This window comes from Nelumbo lutea, chromosome 3, assembly GCF_056320005.1.
Source record: "Nelumbo lutea isolate HS-2025 chromosome 3, American lotus-T2T, whole genome shotgun sequence".
Lineage (NCBI taxonomy): Eukaryota > Viridiplantae > Streptophyta > Magnoliopsida > Proteales > Nelumbonaceae > Nelumbo > Nelumbo lutea.
The window spans coordinates 81,634,518-81,662,295 of record NC_142686.1 but is presented as its reverse complement, the minus strand read 5'-3'; the positions used below and the strand labels follow the sequence as shown (position 1 = coordinate 81,662,295).

Below are 27,778 nucleotides of genomic sequence, written 5' to 3'. Positions count from 1 at the left end.
TGTCAGAATGAATTAGTTCTAAAAGTTGAGAATTTCTCTCAACACTAGGGAAATGTTTCTTTAGATTTTACACATATTTCACATTTTTCAATTAATTCATTGCTGTAAACAATTATACCAAGTTTACTCATGTTCTTTATGGATTTAAGATTCAAGTGTGCTAATCTATCATGCCATAAAGAGAAAGAATCAACAATATAAGCAGAAACTTTTTCTTTATTAATACTTAATTTGAACATACCATTACAACTATATCCCTTTACAACAAACATCCCATTCTTGGATATGATTAGTTTGTCCGATTCGAATACAACTTTGAATCCTCTCTTATAAACAAGATTTATTGAGACCACATTCTTTCTAATGTCAGAAACATGGAGAATATTCAAGAGAATCAGTGTCTTTTCGGAAGTGAAGTTCAACTCTACGCTGCCTCTTCCAACAATTTTGGCACATGTTTGGTTTTCCATTTGTACCTCCTAGCCATTAATCACTTCTTCATATGTCTTAAACAAGGACATGTCCTTGCAAACATGGACTGTGGCGCCTGAATCAAACCACCATCCAGAAGACGATTTTGCCATATTGACTTCAGTAATCATGGCCACTAGATTGTCTTCTACCATGTTTGCAGACTTGGTTCCGCCTTTCCGATGTCGGCAAACTCGGGCATAATGCCCATTCTTTCCACAAACATAGCAGGATCATTTCTTATTGTTGCTCTTTTTGAAACTCCCATCCTTCTTCTTTACTTGTAATGCAGGGTTAGTCTTCTTCAATCCGTTTTCCACAAAATTGACTTTAGAGTTCAGCATACCGACTAGGGTCTTATCCCTCTTATCTCTAATCCGAGACTCTTCTTCAATACGAAGGTGTTGCTGAATTTGCTCCAAGGTAAGTTTTTCAGCATTGTGTAGAAGCTTCTTCCTGTAATCCTTCCAAGAGAGTGGAGGTTTGACAATGATTGCTTCCACTTGGAAAGATTCAGGAAGATGATGTCAAGGGATCGAATTTTGTTGATTATCACCTGTACTTCATGAACTTGCTCCCGTATGGGTTCAGGAAGTGATTGCAAATTCGGGTCCAGCAGATAGTATAGTTTTAGTGTGGTCAGAAAGAAGATCATTTTGTCTTGCCATCAGCTGAAATTTGCTCCATCAAATTGGTCTAGTCGAACAAGATCTTGGTTCATCATCTTGATCGAAGTCATGCTTGCTTCTGCCTCCATTGAAGAATAACATTCTAAAATTGTTGGGAAAATGGGGTCACTGTAACTTTGGAGGAGAAGCTCTGAGGTGCATCTGAAGACACTGTCTTTAGAACGTTATTTGCCCCCACTTAGTTTCACTGAGTTTGCTGTTGGGTTATAGGTAAATCCATTCTCAGGATACAACATAGCCTTGGGCGAGAATCTACAACCAGCAAAGTTGAAGAATCCCCGAAGAAACCTTCTGTGAGACTATAGCAGACTGGACTGACAGAGAGAGAGAGAGAAAGAGAAAGTGAATTTCGAAATTGTGTGATTTTGGAGTTTGATTCATGCTCCTTAAATAGTTTATGAAAAGGTATGAAGAAACAGTAGGTGTTGGTTCAGAGAAGGCACCTTGAACAGTCACAATTTCAAACATTGTGACTGTTACAATTAACGACTATTAACTTTGAATTGTGCCTCTTGATCACACCCGATTGAATCATGACCATTGATCTCATCAACGGTGATCAACGGTCAGCATCGCACCAAAACCAAAGTCGCCCTTCGTGAGCCACGTGGGTCGCACGAAGTGCGAGCAAAGTGCGCCTCTAAAGCGCCTCATTGCGCCGCGCGCATTGCGCGGTATCGAACCCCCATACTCTCCTCTACTAATTCTGGGGAGTGTAAATCAACTCCTATTAAAATACTGAAAACAAAGCTTATAATTTTCCAATGTGGGATAAGTTCAAAACTGGGTTTTGTAAGAGAAAAGCTAATTTTTCAATCAAGTGTGCAGGTGCAATTTCTCATGTAATTGACCAATCAAATCCATTGGATTTAATCTCTTATGAGATTAAAATCCAACAGTTGATACATGATAGGATAATATTGTATTTTCAATAACAACATTTTTATGAATAAAACCGATATTATACAATTTTAATTAAAAACAAAAGAATATTACTAAATACAAATTGTAGGTAAGGTGGTGGCTAGCTAGGGAGGTGGTCTCTTTGAAAGACGGAGGAAGACCAGGGATGAAGAGTCAAACGAGGGGTTGAGGCGAAGAGGATAAAGAGACGGTTGAGCAGGGGATCCAATGATAGGGTTAGTCAATGAATGGATTCATATCTTACATTATGAGGAGGACCTCTATTTATAGGGGAGATCCCGAGATCCTGAAAGGAAGGAGCCAGAGGTGTTCGAAAAGGGAATATTGGATTTATTGTCAGTCGTTAAGGGCATTGTTGGGGTCTCGCCACGTGTCCCTAAGGGGATCTATCAAAGAATCAGCTTTCCTTTCACTCGGGGATCCTTTTAACTCATGTGTGCTACTACCTTTTGTGCGCCTTGCTTAACTGACATGATGCCAATGATGTCACTGTCTAACAGGCAACGCCTCGTTAGGTTTATTTGGTTCCTTATCATGTTCGTCCTTTCGACATTACGCGTGTAGTTAGCACCTGGACACGGTTCTCAGCGAACTGGGGTGCCACAGTGATTGAGGGTTTATCGCATGCTGAACCCGGGTTTGCATTGGCTTGAGCTAAGAATGTTTTCATCGCAAGCGTGCAATGAACCACAAGTTTATCGCAGTCCTACGATACATGTCATAGGTTCATCGCAGGCCTTCGATGCACTATCAGTAAGCAAAGGGAGGGTTAGTTGTAGATCGATCACAACCGTCCATGTGTTATTAATTTGGTGTTCACTGTGCTCTAAGGGTTTGAGTGAGCACTATATACATACATTAACCCCCTGCTTATCGATAAGTGGGAGCTTATTGATAAGCACTCTGCTTTCACATTTATGTTTAGGTCTTGCGATGGATTCATTTGCATGCATTGAGTATGGGGATTTACCTTATTTTGCATGATGGTTTAAACTTAATTTCAGATTTTGTTAGCTCTCTTTGCTTGTTAACGGGTTGGAAGTCAATTGCTCAGATGGTCGTGCATTTTGTGCATTCGTGATCTTAGGTGTACATTGGGTATCTGATCTTCGATGGATTTCCTATATTTCATGGGTATCTGATCTTTGTGTGTCTCTACCCCATGGCCATTGGTAGGAAGGGAATTAGCAAAAGACACTAACGTTATTTGTGTGGACAACAAGCCCCCCTTATGTGTCAGATGGCTCTTTATGTGGATTCATAATATTGGAAAATTGTGTTGTAAGTGATCCCCTTTTGTCAATGGGCAAGGTTTATGTTGAGTTTGTGAGTTTCAACCCCCTCTCGCCATTGGCAGAAGGGGGGGTTGGTGGAAGACACTAACAATGTTGTGCCAATGTAAAGCGTCCCTACGTGCTAGGGTCAAGCTCCACTGTGGTTTAGCCCCCTGACCATTGATGGAAAGGGAATATTCCAAAAAGGCACTGATACTGACGTTTTGACATGAGTTGACGAAAGCCCCCACTGTGTGTCGAACCAAGAGCATGCTCTTTAGATGCAGATTTGGGTGTTGGAGGTTTGAGAAACCATTTTGTGTAAGCCACGTGACAGTCATCATTAGCGTGTTTGTTTTAACTAACACAACACCATAAAGGAGTTGATTCGTGCATGTGGATTTTTACTTATTGATACTGTAAATTGGCGGCTTGATAATGTGTCCTTTTCCTTGGTTTAAATGCGTCATTTCATCCCACTTTATAGGGGTTCTGTACTAGCGTCTGTTCATCTTCTTCGGCGCCGTTTGGTGTTCTGGACATGAGATCGCTCATTATAAAAATTTGAGGGATTCAGGGTACGTCATCTTCGCGCCTTTGCCTTCTTGTAGTTGTCTTCTTATTTTACTGTGAGTTTGTCGCTCTTGTGAAACCCTCCTCTTTCTTATTTTCCATCCTTCTTTGTGTCCTTTGTATTTCGTCTTGTTTGCCTCTCATGGATTCTCGTCAGGGGAAGTCCCTTCTTCGACTTTGTTAGGGAAGTTGACACGGTTGAGTTATTGTCAGAGAGGGAGACACCTTGGTGGCTGATGGTGGGAAGGGTTTCTGGCCTCCAATGCCTGTTTTCAGGGGTGTGGAGGGTATATTCGATCCCATCCATGGATCAGAACTGGTGTGCCTCTGTGGGCGTCTGGACCGCTCTGTTACTTATAAGTGTTAGGAACCTAAGACTAGTAGCTCCAAGTCCTCTACTAGTTATTCAGCATGGCCATAGTAAATATTAGGAAACCCTATGTACTATCGTATGTTGCAAGATTCCGATCTTCTTAGGTTTGTTGATTGCTACACGAAACTTGCCGGTAAGGAGGATAAAATATGTTCCTCGTCTGCTAGAGCACTGGTGTTGTCGCACCCACACTTTTGTGGGTGCATTCTGGGAATTTACCATTGCGATAAAAGATGTGGTTGTTTTGTTAGGGTTGCCGGTTGGGGGTGTTGTGTCTACTCAGCACCTTCAACATGTCGAACCTATTCCCACCAATTTGAGGTGGCTCTCTGACGAGCTTCTGTGCGAAATTGCGGCCTACAAGTTTCGAGTGGATCGAACCACTGTGTGTGGTAAGATGACATTGGATACTTGGGTGATGTTTTAGTTTGAATCTCATGGTGGGGTAGACGTAATGGTGCGTCATGCGAATTCTCAGTGCCACCTCGCCGCTTTCATCTTGTATACATCTTCTCGGTTCCTTTTCCCTGGTCTACTTGACTGTAGTTTGCGAACAATCTTGATCCCGCTTTCCGTTTTGGCTACTTGGGGTCATCAGCTGCTATTAGCTTCCATATTCCTGGGTTACCTATACAAGAAGATGGACGACACCATCGAACATATAATGGACCCAGGTTGCAAAAGGTGCATCAGTTACATTTGTGCTCCTTTTCTCTGGATGTTCTGTTGTGAACACTTTGATCTCAGCGTCACACCTCGTTGCTTGTCTCCTCTTCGAGTTGCCATTGCCACTATGAGGGACGATGAGTCCGAGGAGAAATAGTTTGAAGTTTGCAGGGGTAAGCGTTGGCTTCAATCTTCCAGGTACAAGGACTTCAGGCTGGGTGAGATTAATATGAAACTGGCGTCTCTTGATGGGATCGTTTGGCAGCCCTATGTTGAAGTTGTTCACCATGTTGTGTCCTTTTGTATTGGGTTGCCTATTCCTGAGGGTGGTGACCAACAATGCATAGTGGTTGTTGATATTCCCTAGTGTTGGGTTTGGGAGGGTGTTGTTAGACAGTTGTATGCCCTTAGCACCAATTAGTTTGATGTACTTATGGCATTTATTGTAAATGAATAAAGTGCATATTTGATTCATGTTCTTGTTGTGTGTTTCTGTGTAATACCCTTAAACTAGACATTTAATGAGACTCGTGTTAGTTTAGAACGTTCATAGTCATTGGATAAGTCTATGAAGATTTATCCTGCCAAGGCTGACACTAGTGTACTACCAAGTGTTGGGGTGGCCTATCTCAATTGTCAGGGTGAGACCCAAAGCACATGTAGTGTAGGTTTGCTTGAAACCCTAAACTGGACCAGATTTTTAGTATTGCCCTGAACCTTGGAGATTAGTGGGCAATACTGGAAAATTACACCTGACCCCTAGACTCGATTATAATACTGCACTAAGTGTCGGATTGAACCGTCTTTGATATGCCAATCAGTGAGATCCTTAGAGGGGGTCAAAACCTGTGTATGTTAAGACAATCCGGGAATTTATCTGAATGGGTGATCATAGTGACAGAATCAGCCCATTTGTCGGACAAAGGTAATGATCGAGGATGCATTCTCTCTGATAAAAACCAAGACTGTCGGCATCCGATTTCAATCGTTGAAATTTGTTTTGCAAAATATATTTTATATACGAATATAACTATATATATTACGATTTCAAAAATGTTTGCAAAAGAGTTTTAATTCCCCAAATCCATGTGAGTAGAGAGTGTAGCATTGTTCATTGAAGCCGAGAGAGAGGTCCTCTCTTGTCGGGCAGTGTTTGATCATTATGAGCTGAGAGGTTAAGTATAAGACCACTGAGGGTAATACCTGGTGGGCTAATCTTGCATCTGCCCACAGTCCCTGGGTGTTACAAGGTGGCTTGGCCCAGGAACTACTTAGTGTAAGTGTTGGGCCCATAGAGTCCATGTGATGGGCACAGGGAGTTCATTGGGCTTTCCAATGAATTTGTCTAGGCCTTGTAACAAAAGTTTGGCCGAACTCTTGTGGTTGATGTGTAGATCAATGCTTGGGTCTCACACCATACAAGGAAGCCCAATTGGGCAACAATTTGGAAGGCTAAGTGAGCACATATACTTATTGGGCCTAAAGCCCATTTTGAACTGGCCTGATTTGATCAGTTAAAGAGGGAGCGAATCTAAGATTAAATTAGCAGATAGGATAGAGTCTTACCCTATCCACTCATAGAGTCCAAATCTGAATACAGATTCAGATCTGAAAACCTCCTGATAAGATTAGGAGAGGATTGATCTAACCTACAGATAAGATAATGGTCTATCCTTATCACTTAAAGGGAATTCAGATCCAAATATAATTTGGATCAGCAACTCCTAATAGGACTAATAGCTTATCCCTTTAAGGTTATAAAAGGAAAAGGGGGCAACAGCTTTTAGTAGATCATCACATTCAAATCAGAGAGAGAGCATAACACCTAATGAAACTGAGCTATTTTCTCCTTGCCGCCTCCTTCTTGCCACTGCCATTACTGCCAGTTTGATTTTCTCTTTCAAGTAGGAACAATCAAGATTGGATATTGATATTAACCTTTGGAGAAAGACTGATATGAAGTTGTGCTCATAACCTCCAACGAGTTCTTGTGAAGAATTCGGTTTGTTTGACAAACATTGTTAATTCTGCTCCATCCTACACTGCGCCATCTTCAGTGGAAGCAATTTTTGGTTCCTTCCTTGGGCGTGAATACCTCCATTGGGAGATATTGTTTCTCCATATCAGATATATCCCTCTCCTACTTCTGGTTTCAGATCTGGTTTAGTTTATGGTTCAAAATTGATCTTTGAAAATACAGATTTTCTAAAATAAAGAATGTGATTCCCAGATAAGGGGAGAGGAAATTTTGAAATTTCGCCTTACCACCTATAGGGTCCGGCCATCCATATGATAGATCTCTAATCCCTTCAGGTGTCAACTTGCAAGTCACTCTAGTTTGCTTATTTGTGTTTGCTATTTGGGGGATTTCAAGAGCTCGTGAGGAAGAACTCCCAACCTCAGCATGTGATGGCTCCCCCGGTGGGTCATGCTGCTGATCAAGGAAGTGTTCTATCGACTATCAAACCGCATTCGCAACAAAAGGTCAGAGCAAAGCACGATAGGAGTCATACGGTATTTGAGCAAGAGGAGAGCAGTCATCCTCGTGTTACGAAGAGAGCTAGGTCCATGAAGGTGCTACACTCTGTTCGGGCTCAAGCTGTGCCATGATCTATTAGCTCGGATGTGGCTGCATTGCAAGCACCCAATTGTCATGCCGAGGGTAGGCAGGCATCTACAATGTCGTCACCTGTAGAGACGTCTACACCAGCTGCGGAGTCCATCGAATTGGCTGTGGTGGCACCCTCTGCCAGGTTAACTTATATCCGCTTCTCGAGTTGGCAAATGAAGAAGATGGCTCCTCTTCGATCGAAGCGTGGTTCCTCAAAGGATAATCCGGTACTGTGATTGAAAATCCTTGCTTCCCCTTAGTTTTATGTAGTATATATTGTCGTTGGTGGGGATGACTAATTTGTGTTTGCCTCAATGCCTTTGTAGTCTGTGGGGAGCAACGACATTCTGTCAGCCTCGGAGGTCCCTATAGTCTCTCCTGAAAGGGTTGATTTGGTGAGTTGAAATTTTATAATTATTATATGTTCTTTAGAAATGTTTATTTTCCTAACCTTGTAGTCAATCGTTGTGGTCGTAACTGAACTACGTATAGTCCTTTCTTTTGAAGTGTGTGGAAGTTGAGGAAACTCAGCCTAGCATAGAGGCTTCGAGAGTCCCTATTGTGGGCAAGGAGGTATGTAAGGATTTTTATTGATATACTGCTTCATTGCGTTTAAGGCTTATCGCGCTAACTACTTATGTTTTACCTTGTCGCAGGCCCTGTTCCATGTAGATATTGCCACCGTGCCTATCACTCCTATTATCAAGCGACTAGTGGAGGAGTTGAGATCATCGCAGCCCCCCAGTTTCCTACAAGGATATATATAACTGAATTAGAACACCTATACATCAAAAAACTAAACAACATGCAAAAGCTTAACAAAAAATAACCTAAGTTTTCATTAAAACCAAAAAACTATGTTTTTAACATCGTCCAAGCAACAGTTGGATAAACCAGCAAAAAGCATGCTCATGGCTTTGACATATTTGCTTAATCTTTCATCCATCTATCTAGTAGGAGTTCCTCTTCATGAAGTTGATTTTTCTCTACCTGTAGAAATAATAGGTAAAACGAAATAAATAAAAGAATGGAACAAATCCTTAGATAGTGAAAGCAAGCAACTATTCTTGAAACACCTAAAGTAAAATAAAATATTACAAAACGAATTAAGTAAAATAATTATCATAAATAATACCACTTTCATTTCCATGAGGATGATGGCTTGAAGTCGAAGAGTTTCGATGCCCATTTGGTGAGACATCTGGAGTAGTAGTAGCATTTGGATCCTATTAAATTAGAGAAAATTTGATTAGTACAATAAAATTCTATTTATCACTTTAAAAATTTGAATATAAATATATCATACCTCTCTATTTGTGAATTGGTTTACAAGATCCATGATATCACTAAGTTGCTCATCAGGAAATTGTATATAAAACCATTCACCATATCGTCTAATTTGCCCCTCATTATTGGACTCACCCCCTTGTGGTTGAACTTCATCTCTTCCATTGGAACTCAATGAGACAATATTCAACCTCTTGCATTTCCCCATATTAACCTGTAAGGTGTAACTGAGAAGGATAACTTATGATTAGTGTTTGTATGATTTGAAATAAAAGATATATACATACATCAATTAAATTTAGCAAGATCTACATATTCAGATTTCACTTGGTTGCATAAACTAGATATATAAGCATGATAACTGGGATACCTACACCCATAATTTGTCTCCAAATCTTAGGATATAGTGTCATCTTTCATCTCCCTGTTTCCCAAATTTGTGTCCATGTCATCCATGTCCAGGCATCATTACTTCATCATTATACCATCATGGGAGATGGGAGATGTTATCATCATTATGCCTACATCAAATACATAATCATTAATTTTTAGTATATGATATGTCCAAAAAGTAAGGCTTTTCTACGCATTTGGAGAATTTTTGAGGATGAAATTTCCTCTATTAATAGAGGGTAGTGAGATGAAGCCATAGACTCTTTAGGGAGTTCTACCATCTTGCCAAGTGGGACATTTCTGGGTTCTTTAGACTTCACCATGTATGATGTTGTGTTTTTCTTCTTTTTCTTTTCATGTATCATTGTTCATCGGTTGGAGCATGAATGGATGGATGGATGGCCAAGTATATATATATATATATATATATATGTAGAGAGAGAGAGAGAGATAGATATACAAAAGTCAATTGGACTTTATCCAAGAGAAAAAATTCTAGTTACGACTGAGAGAGAGAGAGAGAGAGTTGAGAAAATTGTTGTTATGGTTTTACTTTTACCTGTTTCAACTTTCAACATACTTAACAATTGTTCATTCTTAACTTTTAACTTATATCCGGTATAAATTGTTTGTTTGTTAATTGTCATATAAATATGTCATAACTCGTAAAGCATTAAACTAGTGTGCTGAAATGCTGCAAAACCACCACCACCACCGTTGGATCAAACCCATTATCCTCGAAATTAAGTAATGCACCCTTGTACTGGTATCTATGGCACCCTTGACAGTTCTTACAGCCAGTACTTCTACATATTTCCTTCAGCTCAAGTGATAACAAAGGAAGCAAGCACTAGGGCTGTCTTTTCTGGCACATGCTTATCATTCTTCCAAACTTTTGCTAATATTTGTTTCTCTTCTGATGGATATATATAACAGTGAATACAGTCAATCCTGTTGCTTTATATATCAACCTCAAGGTTGGAAACTGATTCTTCTTTTTCACCTAATAAATTGATCCTAGATTAGCTAAGAAAAGAAAATTAAAAGTAGGAAACATACAGCTAAAAATGAAAATGTTGAGTTTAGGAATATAATTTCATCAAAATCTCAAACAAAAGGTGTTTCTTTTCTTTTCTTTTCTTCTTGACAGTAATTTGTTTGATGCCAATATTTTAGCAAGAGTGTTGGATATTTTAGCAAGAGTGTTGGATAGCTAGTCCATGGATTTTCCCCTAGCGTTTCCTCAAATTTCTCCATTATGTTAATGACATCCCACACTTGGTTGGAAGCAAAACACAACTAAACAGATAAAAAAAGCATAGAAGTGTAAGATTGGAATGTACACAGAAACTTTGAGATTTGAAACAGAGATAGAAGGATGTTAAGCCTCATATGTTGGGCTGCAAGAGTTCCCTTGAAAAGTGAATACTGACTCCTAACGATTATTCAAGTGCTCTCAACTCCACCATAGACACTGTACTAAATAGTAGTTCACACCCAAGAAGGAAAGGTGAAACTCTATGCCACACTTTTTATCTCCTCTTTCATTCTAAATTTTCCCTTACTATTTTTTTTGCCTCCTTTCACTCTCCCTCGTTCTACATGCTGCTTTTCATCCCTCCTTTGTAGGGGGAAAAACTAATTCCTATAAAGCCGAAAAAAATTGTGCACACAAGAGGATATAAATGTATACACACAGTATAAGATAGCTAGATCCCAAGCTTAAAACTAAGCAGGCAGAGCTGTCATAACACAAAAAAGCACTCTTTATTTTAGTATTTTTGTTATTTTCCCTGCCAATTGCTAGGTACTGACAGCTTAGGTGAACTAGAGGAAATACACACCCCAGACTGCTGCTACTGTTGTCCTTCAAATCTCAGCAATTTATAATTTGAAGGCCAGAGTTAAGAAAATGAAAGAACTGAGAACAAGAGAATAATTGGAGATCATTAATTATGTCGATGGTATTGAATACCATCAGACGTATGGTATTTATAGATGAGATGTTTACATTAGAATGGAGTTCTACAAGGATTGAGAGAATGTACAGATAAGAAGATAATCACAGAAAAGATGAGTTACAGTAGGATTAGGATAGAGATTATCCTAAGTAGTAGATAAGGATTATCCTAGGAGGATAGATCCAGATCTCCAGAGGACTCTTGATTCTCATTATCCTTAACATGCACCCGCAAGGGAAATGGCTTTATGAAGACGTGCAGCTTGGACCGAAGATGAAGAAACCGTGGTGTTGGAAGAGCCTAAGTCATGATGTCGGCTATCTGGTCTTTTGAGGAGATGAATTTCACCAGCAGTTTCTGTTTGAGAATTAAATCTCGCAAGAAATGAAAATCAACCTCTACGTGTTTGGTGCATGTCTGGAACACCGGGTGTGCAGCTAGGTGTGTGGCCCCCACATTGTCGCACCAAGCAACTGGAGGAGATGTGGATGAGAAACCCCATATCTGCAAGGAGGGACTGGATCCATATGAGTTTTGTCACTGAACTTGCAAGGGCTCGAAATTCTGCCTCTGTGCTAGAACAAGCTACTGTTTCTTGTTTCTTGGCACTCCACAAAATGAGATTGTTTCCCAAATATATACAATAGCCACCTGCGGATTTATGATCATCAGGGCATCCGGCCCAATCTGCATCACTAAACCCATGAAGCTAAAGAGAAGCAGATTTGGTGAAATGAAGACCAACATCCAACATCCAGCAGCCTAATGAGCATCTGTGGGAGCATGAAGAAATCTACAAACCTTGTTGACCGAATGGGCTATATCTGGTCGAGTGATGGTGATGTACTGGAGGGTACCCACAATACTTCTATATTCAAATGGATCTGGTAGAGAGACACCCTGGAGAGAGGACAATTTGCATGACGAAGCCATGGGAGAAGCAATGGGTTTGGCATCTGCTAATTTGCTTCGCCAAAGCAAATCTAGAATATAGCGTCGCTGCATTAGGACCAATCTTGTAGAAGTGGAGTAAGCTTCTATTCCCAAGAACAAGTGCATGTTACCCAAGTCCTTTAATTCAAAGGTCTCCAAGAGTGAGGAGATAATGCGTGAGACAGCATGGGGAGAGGATCCAGTGATTAAGATGTCATCAACATAAACCAAAATAAATATGGAGACCTTACCCTGCCTGTATATGAATAAGGATGAATCGGCTTGGGAGCAATGAAAACCAAGACTGAGGAGAGTAGAACTCAGCCGAGAAAACCAAGCTCATGGAGCTTGTCGTAGTCCATACAATGCTTTGCGTAGTTTGCATACATGAGTGGGCTTCGAAGGATCTTCAAACCCCTTGAGTTGCCGTACATAGATGTCCTCAGAAACAAATCCATTCAAGAAGGCATTCTTAATATCGAGCTGCCGGATATTCCACCCAAGGGATACGGCTAAGGCAATGATTGTACAAACTATAACTGGTTTAACCACGGGACTGAAAGTGTTGGAAAAGTCAAGACCCGGTACTTGGCAGAAACCTTGCGCTACCAAGCGAGCTTTGTGACGTTCAATAGAGCCATCGGATTTATGTTTGATTTTGTAAATCCATTTTGTTCCGATTACATTCATACTGGGATGGTACGGAACAAGATCCCAAGTATTATTGTCCATGAGGGCACGAAATTCCTACTGCATAGCGTGCTGCCAGTGTGGATGCTTGGCCGCACTAGAATATGTGGCCCATTCACATTGCTCCGGTGTGATGTTAGCAAGAAGGGTTGCCGGAATAGGATAACTGGTAGTGGTCGTCGCAAGAGATGTGGTGGAGCTCATCGATCTGGTGACCATGGTATGAGTTCTCTGTAGAGGTGGAGGTGCATCAGGAGTGGCATCAAGAAGCTCTTGAATCAGTCTGGTTCGGCGAGGCGGCTCAGAGGCGGATGATGGATCGTCGCTGGGAGCAGACTCAGTTGATAGAGGAGCAGTGGGGGTCTCTAACGGCACCAAGGGTTGTCGATGGAGATATGATGATGGAGAAGAGATGTCACCGGATGGAGAAGAGTCTCCAACTGGTGATGGAGTTGCTATGCACAGGTTCAGTGGACCTGTAACTGGTCCAGGGGGTACCTGAAGGAGAAGTGGTACGATCAGTACTGGAGCGGTTAACTGGGAAGAGTTGCATACTAGGAAACCGTGATTCGTCAAAGATGACATGCCGGTTGATGTATTCACGTCCACTGACAGGATGCCAACACCTGTAACCCTTATGAGTGGCAATATATCCCAGAAAAATACATTGTTGTGACCGAAATTCAAATTTGTGGCGATTATAAGGTCGTAGAAGAGGATAACAGGCACAACCAAAAATTGAGAAATGCATAATCCAGGGTTCTTTGAAACAGTGCCTCATATGGAGAGCAACCGCAAAGTGTTTGAGTGGGAAGGCGATTGATCAAATACATTGCCATATGTGTGGCGTTAGTCCAGAAAGAAAATGGGAGAGAGGCGGAAGCCAATAGAGATAATGCAGACTCAACAATGTGTCAGTGCTTCCTTTCAATTGTACCATTTTGTTCATGAATGTGTGGGCATGCCAGACGGTGATGAATCCCTTCAGAGTCGAGGTAACGGGAGAGAAAGCGAAATTCCGCTCCCCAGTCAGATTGAAAGATTTTTATTTTTGTGGACAGCAAGCATTCCACATGTTGTTTTAAGCTTAGAAAAGCATCCATGACTTTAGATTTCTTTGTGAGTGGGTACAGCCATGTGAATTTTGAAAAACCATCCACAAAAATAACATAATATCTGAAATCTTTATTAGAAATAGTTGGAGTTGGTCCCCATACATCAGAATAAACGACTTCTAATGGATGTGTTGAAGCAAATTGTGAAACTGGAAGATGTTGTCTATGACTCTTACCCATTTGACACGACTCACACACAGTAGTACTAGTACGACTCTGACAAGGTAAACCAAATTTGGAGATAATCTAACTCACTACTCCGAATGCAGCAAGACCTAGCCGTTGATGCCATCCTGAAAGGGTAGTGCTTTTTCCAATGAAGGCAGTTGCTTTATTGTTAACTTGAGTCCCTCTAGGAAATTGATAGAGTCCATCTCTACTGGTTCCGCTGATGAGAACTCTCCCCGTATAATCCTTCACAAGAAAGAAATCACGATAGAATTCAAGGTAAATATCATCGTCTTTGGTAAATTTGCTCACAAAAAGCAGATTCTTGGTGGTGTGGAACATGATACATGGAGTTGAGAGAAAATGTATGATTATAATGTGTCAATGATGAAGATCCGGAATGTAAAATTCGCAAACCTAATCCATTACCAAAAGTAACCTAATCTGGACCCATGTACTCGGACCAATTCTACAAATTGTCTACATCTGGATTGAGATGATGAGTGGCGCCTAAATCTGGATACCACGTGGGATCAACCTCATTCCTAACACTTGTATGATATGCAGCAGTATCTGAAGGAGTTTGTTGTTCTCCTTGATACAATAAGTCATAGCGCCTCTTGCAGGTAAGAGCACCATGGCTTGGTTTGTTGCAGACCTGGCAAATGATTTGGGAAAATTACCTTTCCCATGGCCACCACCGTTATTTCTTGCGCCATTATGCTGATTAGGATAACCTCCAAGGTTGCGGCCACCGTCGTGACCTCTGCCATTGTCGGGAGTAGAACCACCCCCTCGGTTTGTATTTTTGGAGTTCCAATTATTTTTATTTTTGCCATGTGCGGAAAAATTCGCTGAAGGAGGGTTATCAGCGTCAGGCTGGTTGTGTTGTTCCAACCATGCCTCATGATTTAAGAGAAGTCCTAGTATATCATTAATAGTAAGAAAATCAAAATCAGTCCTATTAGTGATCATAGTAACTATGGACTCATACTCGGTCCCCAATCCAGAAAGAATGCAGAGTATAAGATTTTCTTTACCTACCGATTCAGAAATAGCTGCTAGGCTGTTGGCAATTACCTTGGCTCTCTTGACATACTCGGTTATTGATTCTAACCCTTGATGCTCTGCAGCTATCGTTTTAGATGGAGTGCTCTCGACCTTGAGATGGCGGAGTAGGTTGAAGATAAGGCCTTCCAGACTTCGGCTGATGTGGTCAAACCGATCACTTCTATTACCACACTCTCAGTGAGAGAAGAAATGATCCACCAGAGAACAAGTTGATCTAGCTACACCCAGTTATCATATTCTGGGTTCACCACTCTTTGTCCATCAGGACCATCAATATAAGTCGGAGGAGCTTGCATGGTTCCTTCTACAAGACCAAGCAGTTTGTGAGTTCTGAGGACTGGAATCATCTGCGCCCTCCAAGGTAAGTAGTTGTCGTGACTCAACTTGATGGGAAGTGAATGGGAGATGTTGGGGATGTTAATCACTGATGTTCCCAACACAGAACTCAGGAACTGGTTGGAACTTCCGATGTTTGTACGTGCTGCAGAGTGCACACCATTGTGAGCAATGGCTCTAGTACCAAGTTAAGAAAATAAAAGAATTGAGAATAAGAGAATAATTGGAGATCAAGAATAATGTCGATGGTATTGAATACCATCATGCGTATGGTATTTATAAATGAGATGTTTACATTAGAATGGAGTTCTATAAGGATTAAGAGAATGTACAGATAAGAAAATAATCACAGAAAAATGAGTTACAGTAGGATTAGGATAGAGATTATCCTAAGTAGTAGATAGGGATTATCCTAGGAGGATAGATCCGGATCTCCAAAGGACTCTTGATTCTCATTATCCTTAACAACCAGAATTCTACATACATACCACAAGACATCCATTGACACAAAGCTACTAAATGGGAAAAAGTTGGAAACAAAAGCATTAAAGAGAGTGAGAGAGCAGTAGAACACAAAATTTGAAAGGAATGACAGAATCTCCATGTTCTTCCGCCGCCACTTCAATTTAATATTTATAGGTTATGCTAGTTACATGAAAGGACACATCTGCCCTTGGTATTTGCATAATACATAAAACAATATAAAACTGAAATATAAATAACAACTAGAATAACAGATTGACCATCAGCTAACCCTAGGATGACTAGGTACATTCTACCCTATAGACAGAGTGAGACCGCATCCGTGGGGCCCACATCAATGTTCTCTACACTCCCCCTCAAGTTGGGAGTAAATGTTTATCATTCCCAACTTGAATAGATCCGCCTCTAGCTTCTTTCTTGATACGGCTTTAGTGAGGATATCTGCTAGTTGCATACTGGATGTGATGTAAGGGAGGCATACTTCTTGAGATGAGACCCTCTCTCGTACAAAATGTCAGTCAACTTCAATGTGTTTGGTTCTGTCATGCTGCACTGGATTATGTGCTATATTAATAGCTGCTTGATTATCACAATACAGCATTAGGGGCTTCTCATACTCAATACCCAACTCCTCAAGTAGAGATCTTAGCCATAGGATTTCAGCCACTCCGTTAGTCATAGACCTATATTCTGCTTCAGCACTAGATCGGGAGACAACACTTTGTTTCTTACTTCTCCAAGAGACAAGGTTAACTCCCACAAGGGCACAATATCCTAAGGTAGACCTTCTGTCATCAACACTCCCGGCCCAATCGGCATCCGTATAGACCTCCACCTTCATGTGGTTATTGTTCTTGAACAGTACACCCCTACTCGAGCATCTCTTCAAATAGGCTAAAATTCTTTCTGCCGCAAGAAGATGTGTGGTTCTAGGAGAATGCATGTACTGGCTAACAACACTAACAGCATAAGTAATATCTGGCCGAGTGAGGCAGAGATAATAGGAGTTTTCCTACCAATCGCTGGAACATAACCTTGTCTTCAAGAGGCTCCCCACTCTCTGCACTAATCCTGTGGTTCTGTTCAATGGGTGTATCCGCAGGCTTGACACCTAACTTTCCAGTTTCTACCAACAGATCTATGACATATTTCCTCTGAGAGATAAAGATCCCCTGTTTGGATCTAGCAACCTCAATACCCAAAAAATACTGGAGTACACCAAGGTCTTTCACCTCAAATTCTTGATGAATGAGATGTTTAAGGGACTCAACCTCATGGCTATCATTCCCTGTCACCACAATATCATCAACATATACTGCCAGTAGTGTCAAGGAGGACTCTACCCTCTTGATGAATAGAGTATGATCTGACTGGGCCTGTACATAACCAAACTTCACAAGAGCTAGTCTGAATCTATCGAACCAAGCCCTAGGTGACTGCTTCAAACTATACAAAGCCTTGTTGAGCCGGCAGACCTTCTTACCTGTTTCTGCATCATAGAACCCAGGAGGCAAACGCATGTAAACCTCTTCCTACAAGTCTCCATTCAGAAAAGCATTTTTCACGTCCATTTGGTATAAAGGCCAAGTGTGACTTGCTGCAAAGGATAATAGGACTCGAATGGTGGTCATTTTGGCTACCGGAGCAAAGGTCTCCAAGTAATCTATGCCATAAGTCTGGGTGAACCCTTTTGCAACTAACCGAGCTTTATACCTCTCAATGGATCCATTTGCATTATGCTTCACAGTAAATATTCATCTGCATTCAACTGGTTTCTTTCCTTTGGGCAGATCAACTACCTCCTAGGTGTTATTTTTCAATAGAGCATCCATCTCAATCTGCATTGCATCTTTCCATTCCGGGATGGATAGGGCTTCTTGCACTGTTCTTGGAATAGGGACATTGGAAACGGAACTAAGGTAGGACCTGTAGGTAGGAGATAGGCGATCATAGGATAAAAACTGGGAAATACAGTGGGTTGTAGATGTGGTACAATGTCTTTCCCTTTACAAACAGCAATCGGAAGGTCAAGGTCATCTGTAGGAGGTGAAATGGCAACAATAAAAGAAGTCTCTGTGGGCCCTGGGACTGTAATACTTGGACTTGGAGATGCAGATGAGATTGGAGCTGGCCTGGACTGCTGATGATTGGGATCAACCTGCCTGCACTGCCTGTGATAGACCCTCAACTCCTGATCCCTCTGACCACCCTCACCATTGCAACTCCAATGGAATAGGTAAAGGAACTGCCCCATTCTCACTGCTCTCCCCCTGAAGAAAGGAACTCAAACCCCCACTCTCACTGCTCTCCCCCTGAGGAGAAACCCAAGGATAATAGGGTGTCTCCTCAAAGAAAGTGACATCCATGGAGACAAACTTCCTCCTTGAGACAATATCATAGCAGCAATAACCCTTTTGAGTTTGTGCATAACCAAGGAAGATGCATTTGGAGGCCTTGGGTTCGAACTTGGAGTGATGGGGTCCAAGAAGCTGAACAAAGCAAGTACAACCGAATGTTTTAAGGGGAATAGAAAATAACTCATCACTTGGGTATAGAAGGGAAAAAGGAGACCTCATATCAAGGACCCGGGAAGGAACTCGATTAATAAGATATACCGCCGTGAAGATAGCATCACCCCAGAAGCGAATAGGAACATTGGAAGTAAACATGAGACTTCTAGCCACCTCCAAGATGTGCATATTCTTCCTTTCTGCAACTCCATTCTGCTGAGGTGTATGAGGGCAAGAGCTCTAATGTATAACCCCATGATTAAGAAATACTTGTACCCACCCATGATTAAGAAGGTAAGATGTCAATGGTTTTGGGTCAGGGCAGGAACCTCATCTCGTGAACGCATGAAATAAACCCAAGAAAAACGGGTATGGTCATCAACAAATAACAAGAAATACCTGTACCCACCCATGGAAGGAATGTAATAGGGCCCCCAAACATCAATATGCACGATATCAAAAAAATTATTACTCATTTTATTGCTCAATAAATAAGACTTTCTACAATGCTTAACAAAATCACAACTTTCACACTGCAACTGAGACAATTCAATAGACTCAAATAAAGCTGGAAACAAATTCTTTAGAGACCGAAAGGACAAATGACCTAATCGATTATGCCAAAGCATAACCGGACTCACACTCTGAAAAACAAAAGACATCTTCTCTACTGACTCTTCCCATTCGTCTCACGGCCAGTCCCAATCACCTTCTTCGTCTCCAAGTCCTGAAAAACACATCGGTCAAGGAAGAAGGTTACTGAGCAATTCATATGCTTGGTAATACTACTGACTGAAAGAATATTAGTATCAAGTTTAGGAACATGCAAAACAGATGACGGGAAGATAGTATCTAATAACTTGATGTCACCCTTCCTAGAAATAGTCACCAAGGAGCCATCAGCAATAGATACTTTATCCCTACCAGAAGACAAATGGTAAGTGGTAAACAGTGAAGACAAGCTAGTCATGTGGTCGGATGCACCTGAATCTATTACCCAACAAGGTTCAGTAGTACCTGGAGCTGAGGCATGGTAGGCTGAAGCTCGAGTACCTGAATGTGTGAAGACAGATGTGGCAGGAGCTGATGGTGACTACGGTGGCTGAGCTGAATTTCCAACTTCCTTTTCTAACTGTATTAGGGCAGCCCGAAATGCAGCTAAGGTCTCTAAAGGTGTTCCTCTTGTGCCAGATGAGGATGTTGAATCAGTGTTCACGGCCACATGAGCAGTGCCCTTCTTACTTCTCAACTTCGCCGGAACCAAGTGAGGATGCAGTTTCCAACATGTTTCTTTTGTATGTTTTGGTTTCTTATAATGTTTGAATACCACATCCTTCTTGTCTTCCTTCCTCCTGTCCTCTGAATCACCCCTTGATTTGAGTGTGACAGCTACAAAGGCTAGTGTAAGGGGTTGAGGTTGCATCATAACTTTCCTTCTAGTTTCTTCACTATGCACGAATGAGTATGCCTGAGAGAGAGTCACATTGTCTTTAGTCAAAATCTGTTGCCGCACAATATCATACTCTGAATTTAGGCCCACCAAAAACTCAAACACCCGATTTGTCTCGACCTGCTTTTTATATATCTGTGCATCTTTGGGACTCTCCCACTCAAGAATCTCTAAGTGATCAATCTCACGCCACAGGGACTGCAAGGTAGAGAAGTATACTGAAATCGGTTTCTCTCCTCGTTTAAGGTTTTTCACTTCACATTTTAATTCATATGCTCTGGCAACATTAAGGGGTTGGGAATAAATTTCTTTCATAACATCCTATATCTCCTTAGTTGTCTTTGTCCACAAGTAATTTCGGCTAATATGAGGCTGCATAGAATTACACAGCCATGTCATAACCAAGTAGTTTTCTTGGATCCACTTGATATACGTAGGGTCTCCCTTGGGGGGTTCTTTCACATCTCCCAAGAGGTACCCTAATTTAATTCTTCCCCCAATAGCCATCATGGCTAATTGGGCCCATTCTAAATAGTTTGATCCATCAAACTTTACGATTGTAATTTGACCACCCATCTCAGAAACACTATGATAACTGATGTTCCCAAAGCTGCCTTCTGCCTGACTTTTAAACTCCATCTCGGTCAAGTCTCAAAAACAGCACTTGGACTACCAATCACAATCAAACAAGTGTAGGACCGATCTGTATTCACAGTGTATGTGCACAAAACTGGTATAACTCTGATCTGAAACCAACTAGCAAACACAACAACAACTGTCCGTACAATTCTCACCCCTTAGGATAGTTCGAAAACCCCAAAAGGATCTGAAAAAACAGCTTAGAAGTAGGTCTGATATGCTTGGCAGAATTAGGGTTTTAATCAGTCCTTAAAGTGAACATTTCAGTTGCACAATCCAATCAGTACCGTACAGATAGACTTGCAGTAGGGTTAATATGAAACCCTAAAATATGATCAATGCTAAAAAAAAATTCTTGAGGACAGCTCCAGGTAGATCGCAAGGTTCAGTCTAACACTAGGGTTTGCCGCAAGATCACTTTCAAACCCTAAAGTAGAGAGAAACAAAGTTAAGGCAGTTCGGCCCAACAGTAGGGTTTGGTGTAAAACCCTAGAGAATAGAAGGGAGAAAACCCTAGAATGGTTCGGCCGCCCTCTCCAGATAGGTCCAACCTATCTTCTCTGATAGAACTTCTCTTAGAAAGTAAATAACTTACAAGAAAAAACTGTTCGCTACCTTCCATGGTTACCCGAACCCTAGTCTTCTCTGATTCTTCCTGACCACCAACACTCTGTAACCGTGGCAAGCCTTCAATACTGCTAAACCTTCTGGCGATCTCCAAGAATCAGTCTGCGAATTCCACCTTTTCAGCTTCCAGTTCTAGGAGATTCTCATGTGGTCGGCTGGTACTAGACTCACATGAGAAACCCTAACTTGGCTCTGATACCATGTAGATGTTCAAGACTACTATCAGTCTTGAGCACTAATAAATTTCAAGTTCGAAAAGGAGAGAAAGTATAGAGGAAAGAGGAGAAAGAGTAATGAGAGAGCAGTAGAACACAAAATTTGAAAGGAAGGACAGAATCTCCATGTTTTGCCGCCGCCACTTCTATTTAATATTTATAAGTTATGCTAGTTACATGAAAGGACACATCTGCCCTTGGTATTTATATAACACATAAAACAATATAAAACTGAAATATAAATAACAACTAGAATAACAGATTGACCATCAGCTAACCCTAGGATGACTAGGTACATTCTACCCTACAGACAAAGTGGGACCACAGCTGTGGGGCCCACATCAGTGTTCTCTATAGTAATGACAAAATAAAACCAAGCTATTTGGAAGAACCAATAGCATGAAAAAACACAAACCATGTGATTATATTAATACCAAATATGTAACAGGTGACAAAAAACTCACCAAGTTTGTCAATTAATCCTTCAGAATAATTATCATGCTACAATGTCCAGGTGAGAGAAACTCTAAGAAGGCATTGGAACAATTCAGTGGTAAAGTTAGCATACTTCAAATACAAGTTAAAAGAGAATAACTGAGACGCCGAAAGTTGAGATATCCAACTATACTAAACAATGATTAAAAAAATGTAATCCTAGAGCCCCCAATAATTCTTGCCACATCCTTTTGTAAATTATATTAAATTTTTTTGATAAGTCAAATTATATTAAATTTTGAAGAACAATGAATGTTAATAAAAATATATGTACTGATGATTGAACCAACTGAGCAATATTTGAAACTAAATGCCCTTTCACTTAGAGCAAGTCAGCAACTAGGAAAGTAGAAAGAGAAATAATACCCTGAGTTGAATAACAATATTGGCCCATATAAGTTTCATTCTCAATGTTCATTACCTTTGTCTTAGAAGAAAATTTCCCCAGAAAATGCATCCCACAAGAGTCCTATGAAGGAGAAATTGACAGATGAGAACTGAAGAGTTAAGGGGGAAAGGAAGAAGGTTGTGTTAACTTTTTTCACTCTTTCTCCTTCTCCCTATGGATTGGGAAAGCTACCTCAACTTATCAAGGTGCTAGATAGCACCTAGGAAGGGTATGTAATAGCATCTAGGAAGGGTATCTAATGATTTGGTCAAGGTTTGTAAATATCGATACATTCTTGACAGATAACAACCCCTCCAAGGAAAGAAAAACAGGGAATGTGAATTGCATACATAAATGGAACTCCAAAAATTGACGCTAAAAGAGATCCACAGATACCAATATGGACAACCCCTAACAAGGAAAGAAAACAATCATTGATTTTTTCAAACAAGAAAAAAACCTAAAAATCAGAGAAAGGGATTTTTACCTCAATCAAATGCCGCCGATGTGTGTGCCAAATGCTGATGTGCGACTACGTGTGAGAGATATTGAGATAGAGAGCGAGCAAGAGCTAGAGAACGAATGAGAGAGAGAGAGAGTCGATAGAGATAGAGCGCGTCTAGAGAGCTCGAGAGAGAAAGCGAGCGAGAGAGAAGACTGAGAGAGAGACAAATGGGAGAGGAGAGAGATAGAGAGGGTAGGAAGGAAGATACGCGGGGGAGGAAAAGATTAGCCCTCGCCTTTTTTTTTTTCATTTTTACTTTTATGCTATACCGATGGAACTACATATCCTTCACCGACGGTCGTTGATCCGTTGGTATATGTACATCTACACCAACGGTTATTTCTGTCGGTATAAATAACCGTCGATATATGGCAATTTTCTTGTAGTGAAACCACAAGATGTTTGGCCCTGACTTCCTTTGCTAGCAACAGCCTAGCTATAAGTTCATAGAGTATCAACCCAACTCCGCTTCCACTCAGGTTGGATGAGCCGTCCACATAGAGTATCCAGGGCACCTCATCCCAGGTCGGTATCTCCCGAGCAGGGGCAGGTGCCACGTTGATTGAAGCCTCCGATGTGTTCGCTAGCTTGGCAGCTTCAGGGGTCGACGAGCTGAAGGTGCACTCGGCGATGAAGTCAGCTAGGAATTGTGCATTTATTACTAGTCACGGCTCATAACGGATGTCATTCTCCTTGAGCTCAATTGCCCACATTGTTAGTCTCCTCGAGACCTCGGGCTTCTGAAGGATTTGCCTCAGAGGTCGGTCAGTCAAGACTACGATAGTGTGGGCTTGGAAGTAGGGTCTTAGCTTCTGGGGTACTAACACTAGTGCAAAGGCTAATTTTTCTATGTTTGGTTACCTTGTCTCTGCGACGTGCCGAACTTTGCTTACATAGTAAATAGGTCGTTGAACTTTATCTACTTCTCTTATTAGGACTGAGCTAACAACCTCGTCACTTGTGGAGAGGTAGAGCTTAAGCTCGTCCCCAGTCTCAGGTCTGGTCAATAAGGGAGGTGAACTTAGATATCTATTAAGCTCATCAAAGGTGAGCTGACACTCTTCGGTCCACTTAAAGTCCTACTATTTTATTGCCTTGAAGAAGGGTAAGCATTTCCCAGTCAACTTAGACATAAATCAGTTTAGGGATGCTATTCGGCCAGTTAGTTTTTAGACTTCCTTAACCAAGCTAGGGGTTGCATATCTAGTATCGCTTGGATTTTTTCCGAGTTGGCTTCGATGCCACATTGGCTAACAATGTATTCGAGGAATTTACCCAACGTCACACCGAAGACACTTGTTCGGGTTAAGTTTTAAGTTGTACTTTCTCAAAACATTGAAAACGAGGTCCAAGTCAGCGACTAAATCATTTGAAAATTGAGTCTTACCAACCATGTCGTCCACATAACATTTAACTTTATTTCCAATTAAGTCTAAAAAAACACTGTTTACAAGTCGCTGGAAAGTTGCTCCAGTATTTTTTAATCCAAAGGGCATAACTTTATAACAGTACAAGCCCATCTCGGTTACAAAAGCAGTTTTTTCTTCGTCTTCTGGGTTTATCAAAATCTGGTTGTAGCCGGAGTATGCATCTGTGAAACTCAACAGTTCGAACCCTGAGGTCGCATCTGCCAGGCGATCTATTTGGAGAGGAAAGCTGTCTTTAGGGCAAGTTCGATTCAAACCAGTATAGTCGATGCACATGCGCCACTTGCCACTGGCCTTCTTTACTAGCACTGGATTTGCAATCCAGCTCGGATACTAGACTTCTTTCACGAAGTCCTTAGTGAGCAACTTCCCTACTTCTTCATCTACTATTTTCCACCTCTCCAAGGCGAGGTTCCGTTTCCTCTACTGGACTGGTCTGATTGTAGGGTCAACATTTAACTTGTGAGATAGTATGTTAGGGTCTATGTTGGGCATTTCTGTTGCCGACCAAACGAATGCATCTAAATTATTAAGTAAAAAACTTACCAAGTTCGAGCGCACTGGTTCTGTTAGGCGGGCTCCTATCTGAACCGTTTTCTCTGGCTCAACCTTTGGGACCAGCACTAGGACGGTTTCTTTAGTCGGTTGAGCTCGCTCATCTGTGTTTTCAGGAGGTGGCCCCAAATCGATGTCGACGGCAATCTTGCCTTTTGCTTTCAGGGCAGCTACATAACATTTGCGAGACTCCAGTTGGTCACCTCGCAAGACTTTGATGCCTTTGTCAATAGGGAACTTCACAGCCAAGTGATATGTTGAGACAACTGCTCGGAAGGCGTGCAGGATAGGTTGGCCCAGTATGGCATTATACGGGGAGGGAGTGGCGACCACTAAGAAATTGTGATCGAACTAAACTATGTTAGGAGGCGAGGCCACCTCAATTGGTACCCTCACCCAGCCAACACTTCCCCGCTGAAGCCAACCAGGGGGATGTTGACAGGTTGTAGGTCTTTTCTCCCAAGCTTCATGTGCTCGAAGGCCTATGAGCGGTTGCACGACTTTCGAGGTCGAAATTGGTTGAGCACGCATTTTGATGTTCATGGAATTTATATAATTCGGGTAACATCCACGGGTCCCCAATATGCGACCTAACTCTGTGGTTGAACCAGTTGGGTCATTGAGGTTTGAACCCTAGACCGGACCTCTGCAACACCTGAATACGTGGAAGAAACCTATTGATTGGATGATGACTCGGCATCCTCTGCCACCTCAACAAGCCAGGTCAGCTTGGGTATCTTCGGCACCTTGGCCAAGACCGAGAACCAATCAGCTCGTGATGGCCCGACCTGTCAAGGTGACACGTAGCCAACTTCTAGAAGCTATCCAACTATCTCCAACCTCTTTTGGATCACGATGCATGTCTGCAACCTTTATCCTCGTCCCACTCGGATCAGACAGACTCAATAAGCCTTATCAGCTATCACGAAGTCCACCTCCTAGTGCGGAATGGACTCCTACTAGCACGGGCTGGAGATCTCGAAAGAGTTTCGTAAGACCCACGACAGCTCGTATATATAAGGGCACCAACTCCAACGTATCAAGGTACGCGTGATTAATTGCTCACTAGATTACTTGTATTCAAGCTTTCAGCTTGCATACCAAGAATACTAACTTAAGAATCGGAGTACCCACACCAGGTAAGCCACCTCGGGTCATTTGAGCATTGTTTCCTTGCAATTCGACCGACCAGCAAAGCAGTCGACGTCCGAGCTGCCCTCCAGCTAAGAGCATCCAGATTGCTCTCCATCAATAGCCTCCAACTCTCCCTCTTCCAATAAATGAACAGAACTCTCATCTTGGCTCTTGAACCCATGGACTTGAAAACTATTCACGAGCTCCACAGAATACCACACATTTCCATACTTTTTTAATAGCATTCTCAAGTTCCTGGCTAAAGTGGAATGAAGCCTGGCATGTCTAGGAGCAATCGCCACTTTCAGGCGTTCCCACACTGAAGAAACCGGTACTAAGCTTCTCTCCTTTCCCGTCATGGAGTCCGAATTCAGTGGACCCTTGGATTCACGGGGCATTGAACCCTCCAATAGGAGGTGTGCACATTGCCCTATTCGGGGATTGCTATTCCGTTAACGTAATGAGTCTGTTAATGTTGTCAACCTGGTTCAACCAGTTAAATAAAAACAAAACCCAAGCCCTATCATTCCCCCTCATTCGTTTGAAATCTCTTTCCACAGTTACATTTTCACTAGAGCCCTAGCTCAAGAGCAGGGTGGCATGCAACGACTTCAACGTCTGATGGCATGGAGTCAACCGGGACAAGAATCAATCGGTAGTAAGCATCAATTCTCCTCATTTTCCTTCCAAACCTAATATTCCTCTCCAATCTCATATTCTTCCTTTATACAGACCATCGACAGCGATTTCTCTGTTTCATTGAGCTCTAACGGCATGGAATCAACCAGAGACAAGTGTAAACCAGCAGTTGGATTGGGGCGTTTATCGCCGACTGTCGAACATCACGAGCTTTGACCCAATTGCATCCTCATATGGATCAACCTACGTGATGGACAACCCACTCACAACCACACCCGATATAAATTCAACCCTCATGAGGCGTGCTCAAGGGCTCTATGCCATGTCTTCACAACAGAACAAATTCAACTTTTTGATGACTCTCATCTATGTGTTTGTCAGCTGACCATACAATGGTAGTTCCTTCAGTGTGGTGGGTCGGAACCCAATCTTGAATGAAGTAAGAGATGCCAATCGTCGGAGACATGAGAGTTTTCCGGATTGCATGTGGGTATCGATCGCTTGGCAAAGACACACTCCATAGCAATATTTGATGCAATAATCAGATATAATGCGACCCTGATACATTAATTAATGGAGTTCTTATTTATGTATTCACATTTTATTTGGATCCTCTAGCCTTCTATGAGATTTACTATTATGAATGAATAAAGAGTTTACTTTCATTACCCATGGAGTAATTTAGATGGTCTCTCTCTCTCTCTGAATCAGGAAACAACAATATAGTTCCAATTTCCAACTGTGTGTTATGTTGTTCTTGCAATTCTAGTTCAAAATTCCAACATACAGATTGCACTAGGATAGGAGTGGAAGTCTTGTGAGTTGTGAAGATGCCAGAATCATATGACCTACATCTTGGGAAGAACAAGGTCTGATTTATTGGTCTTCACGTTGTCGTAGATTCATCAAAAGCTTCAAGTGTTCAGTCTATTTATCAAAACAAGTATTCCCATCCAATAATAGCTTGTTCTCTCCATTTTTTTTATCAAACCTTTTATCTTGTTGTTAAGGAAATACAGTTGAGACAAAAATTGTTAGATTTTCAATGTTAGAACTTATAACAATTAAGACTGACAAGCACATCCGATTTACACTTGTTGTCGGTTCATTTTACACGGTCGAAGCTCAGTGAAACAGAGAAATCGCCACTAGTGGTGGTTTGTAAAAAAGAACATC

At 41.5% G+C, this 27,778-nt stretch overlaps 1 protein-coding gene across 15 annotated transcripts in view; it reads right to left on the bottom strand.

The window, feature by feature from the left end:
• The window catches only part of LOC148865978 (uncharacterized), a 38,048-nt gene that overhangs the window by 10,061 nt on the left and 209 nt on the right, over positions 1-27,778 (bottom strand). The window contains exons 1-9 of one of the 15 annotated variants that reach the window (XR_016109303.1): positions 22,830-23,083; positions 21,924-21,985; positions 9,243-9,389; positions 8,888-9,095; positions 8,717-8,807; positions 8,412-8,571; positions 8,228-8,330; positions 8,033-8,137; positions 234-7,959 (exon numbers count right to left, since the gene is read on the bottom strand). Coding sequence is in view for 1 of the 15 variants with exons in the window: in XM_088975415.1 (XP_088831541.1) it covers positions 8,549-8,571; positions 8,717-8,807; positions 8,888-9,095 (322 nt within the window). In the remaining 14 variants the exon portion in view is untranslated. Of the gene's footprint in view, positions 1-226; positions 7,960-8,032; positions 8,138-8,227; positions 8,331-8,396; positions 8,572-8,716; positions 8,808-8,887; positions 9,096-9,238; positions 9,390-21,923; positions 21,986-22,829; positions 23,084-27,778 lie in introns of those variants that run through there. The other 14 variants (XR_016109300.1, XR_016109298.1, XR_016109297.1 and 11 more) reach the window with 14 other exon arrangements.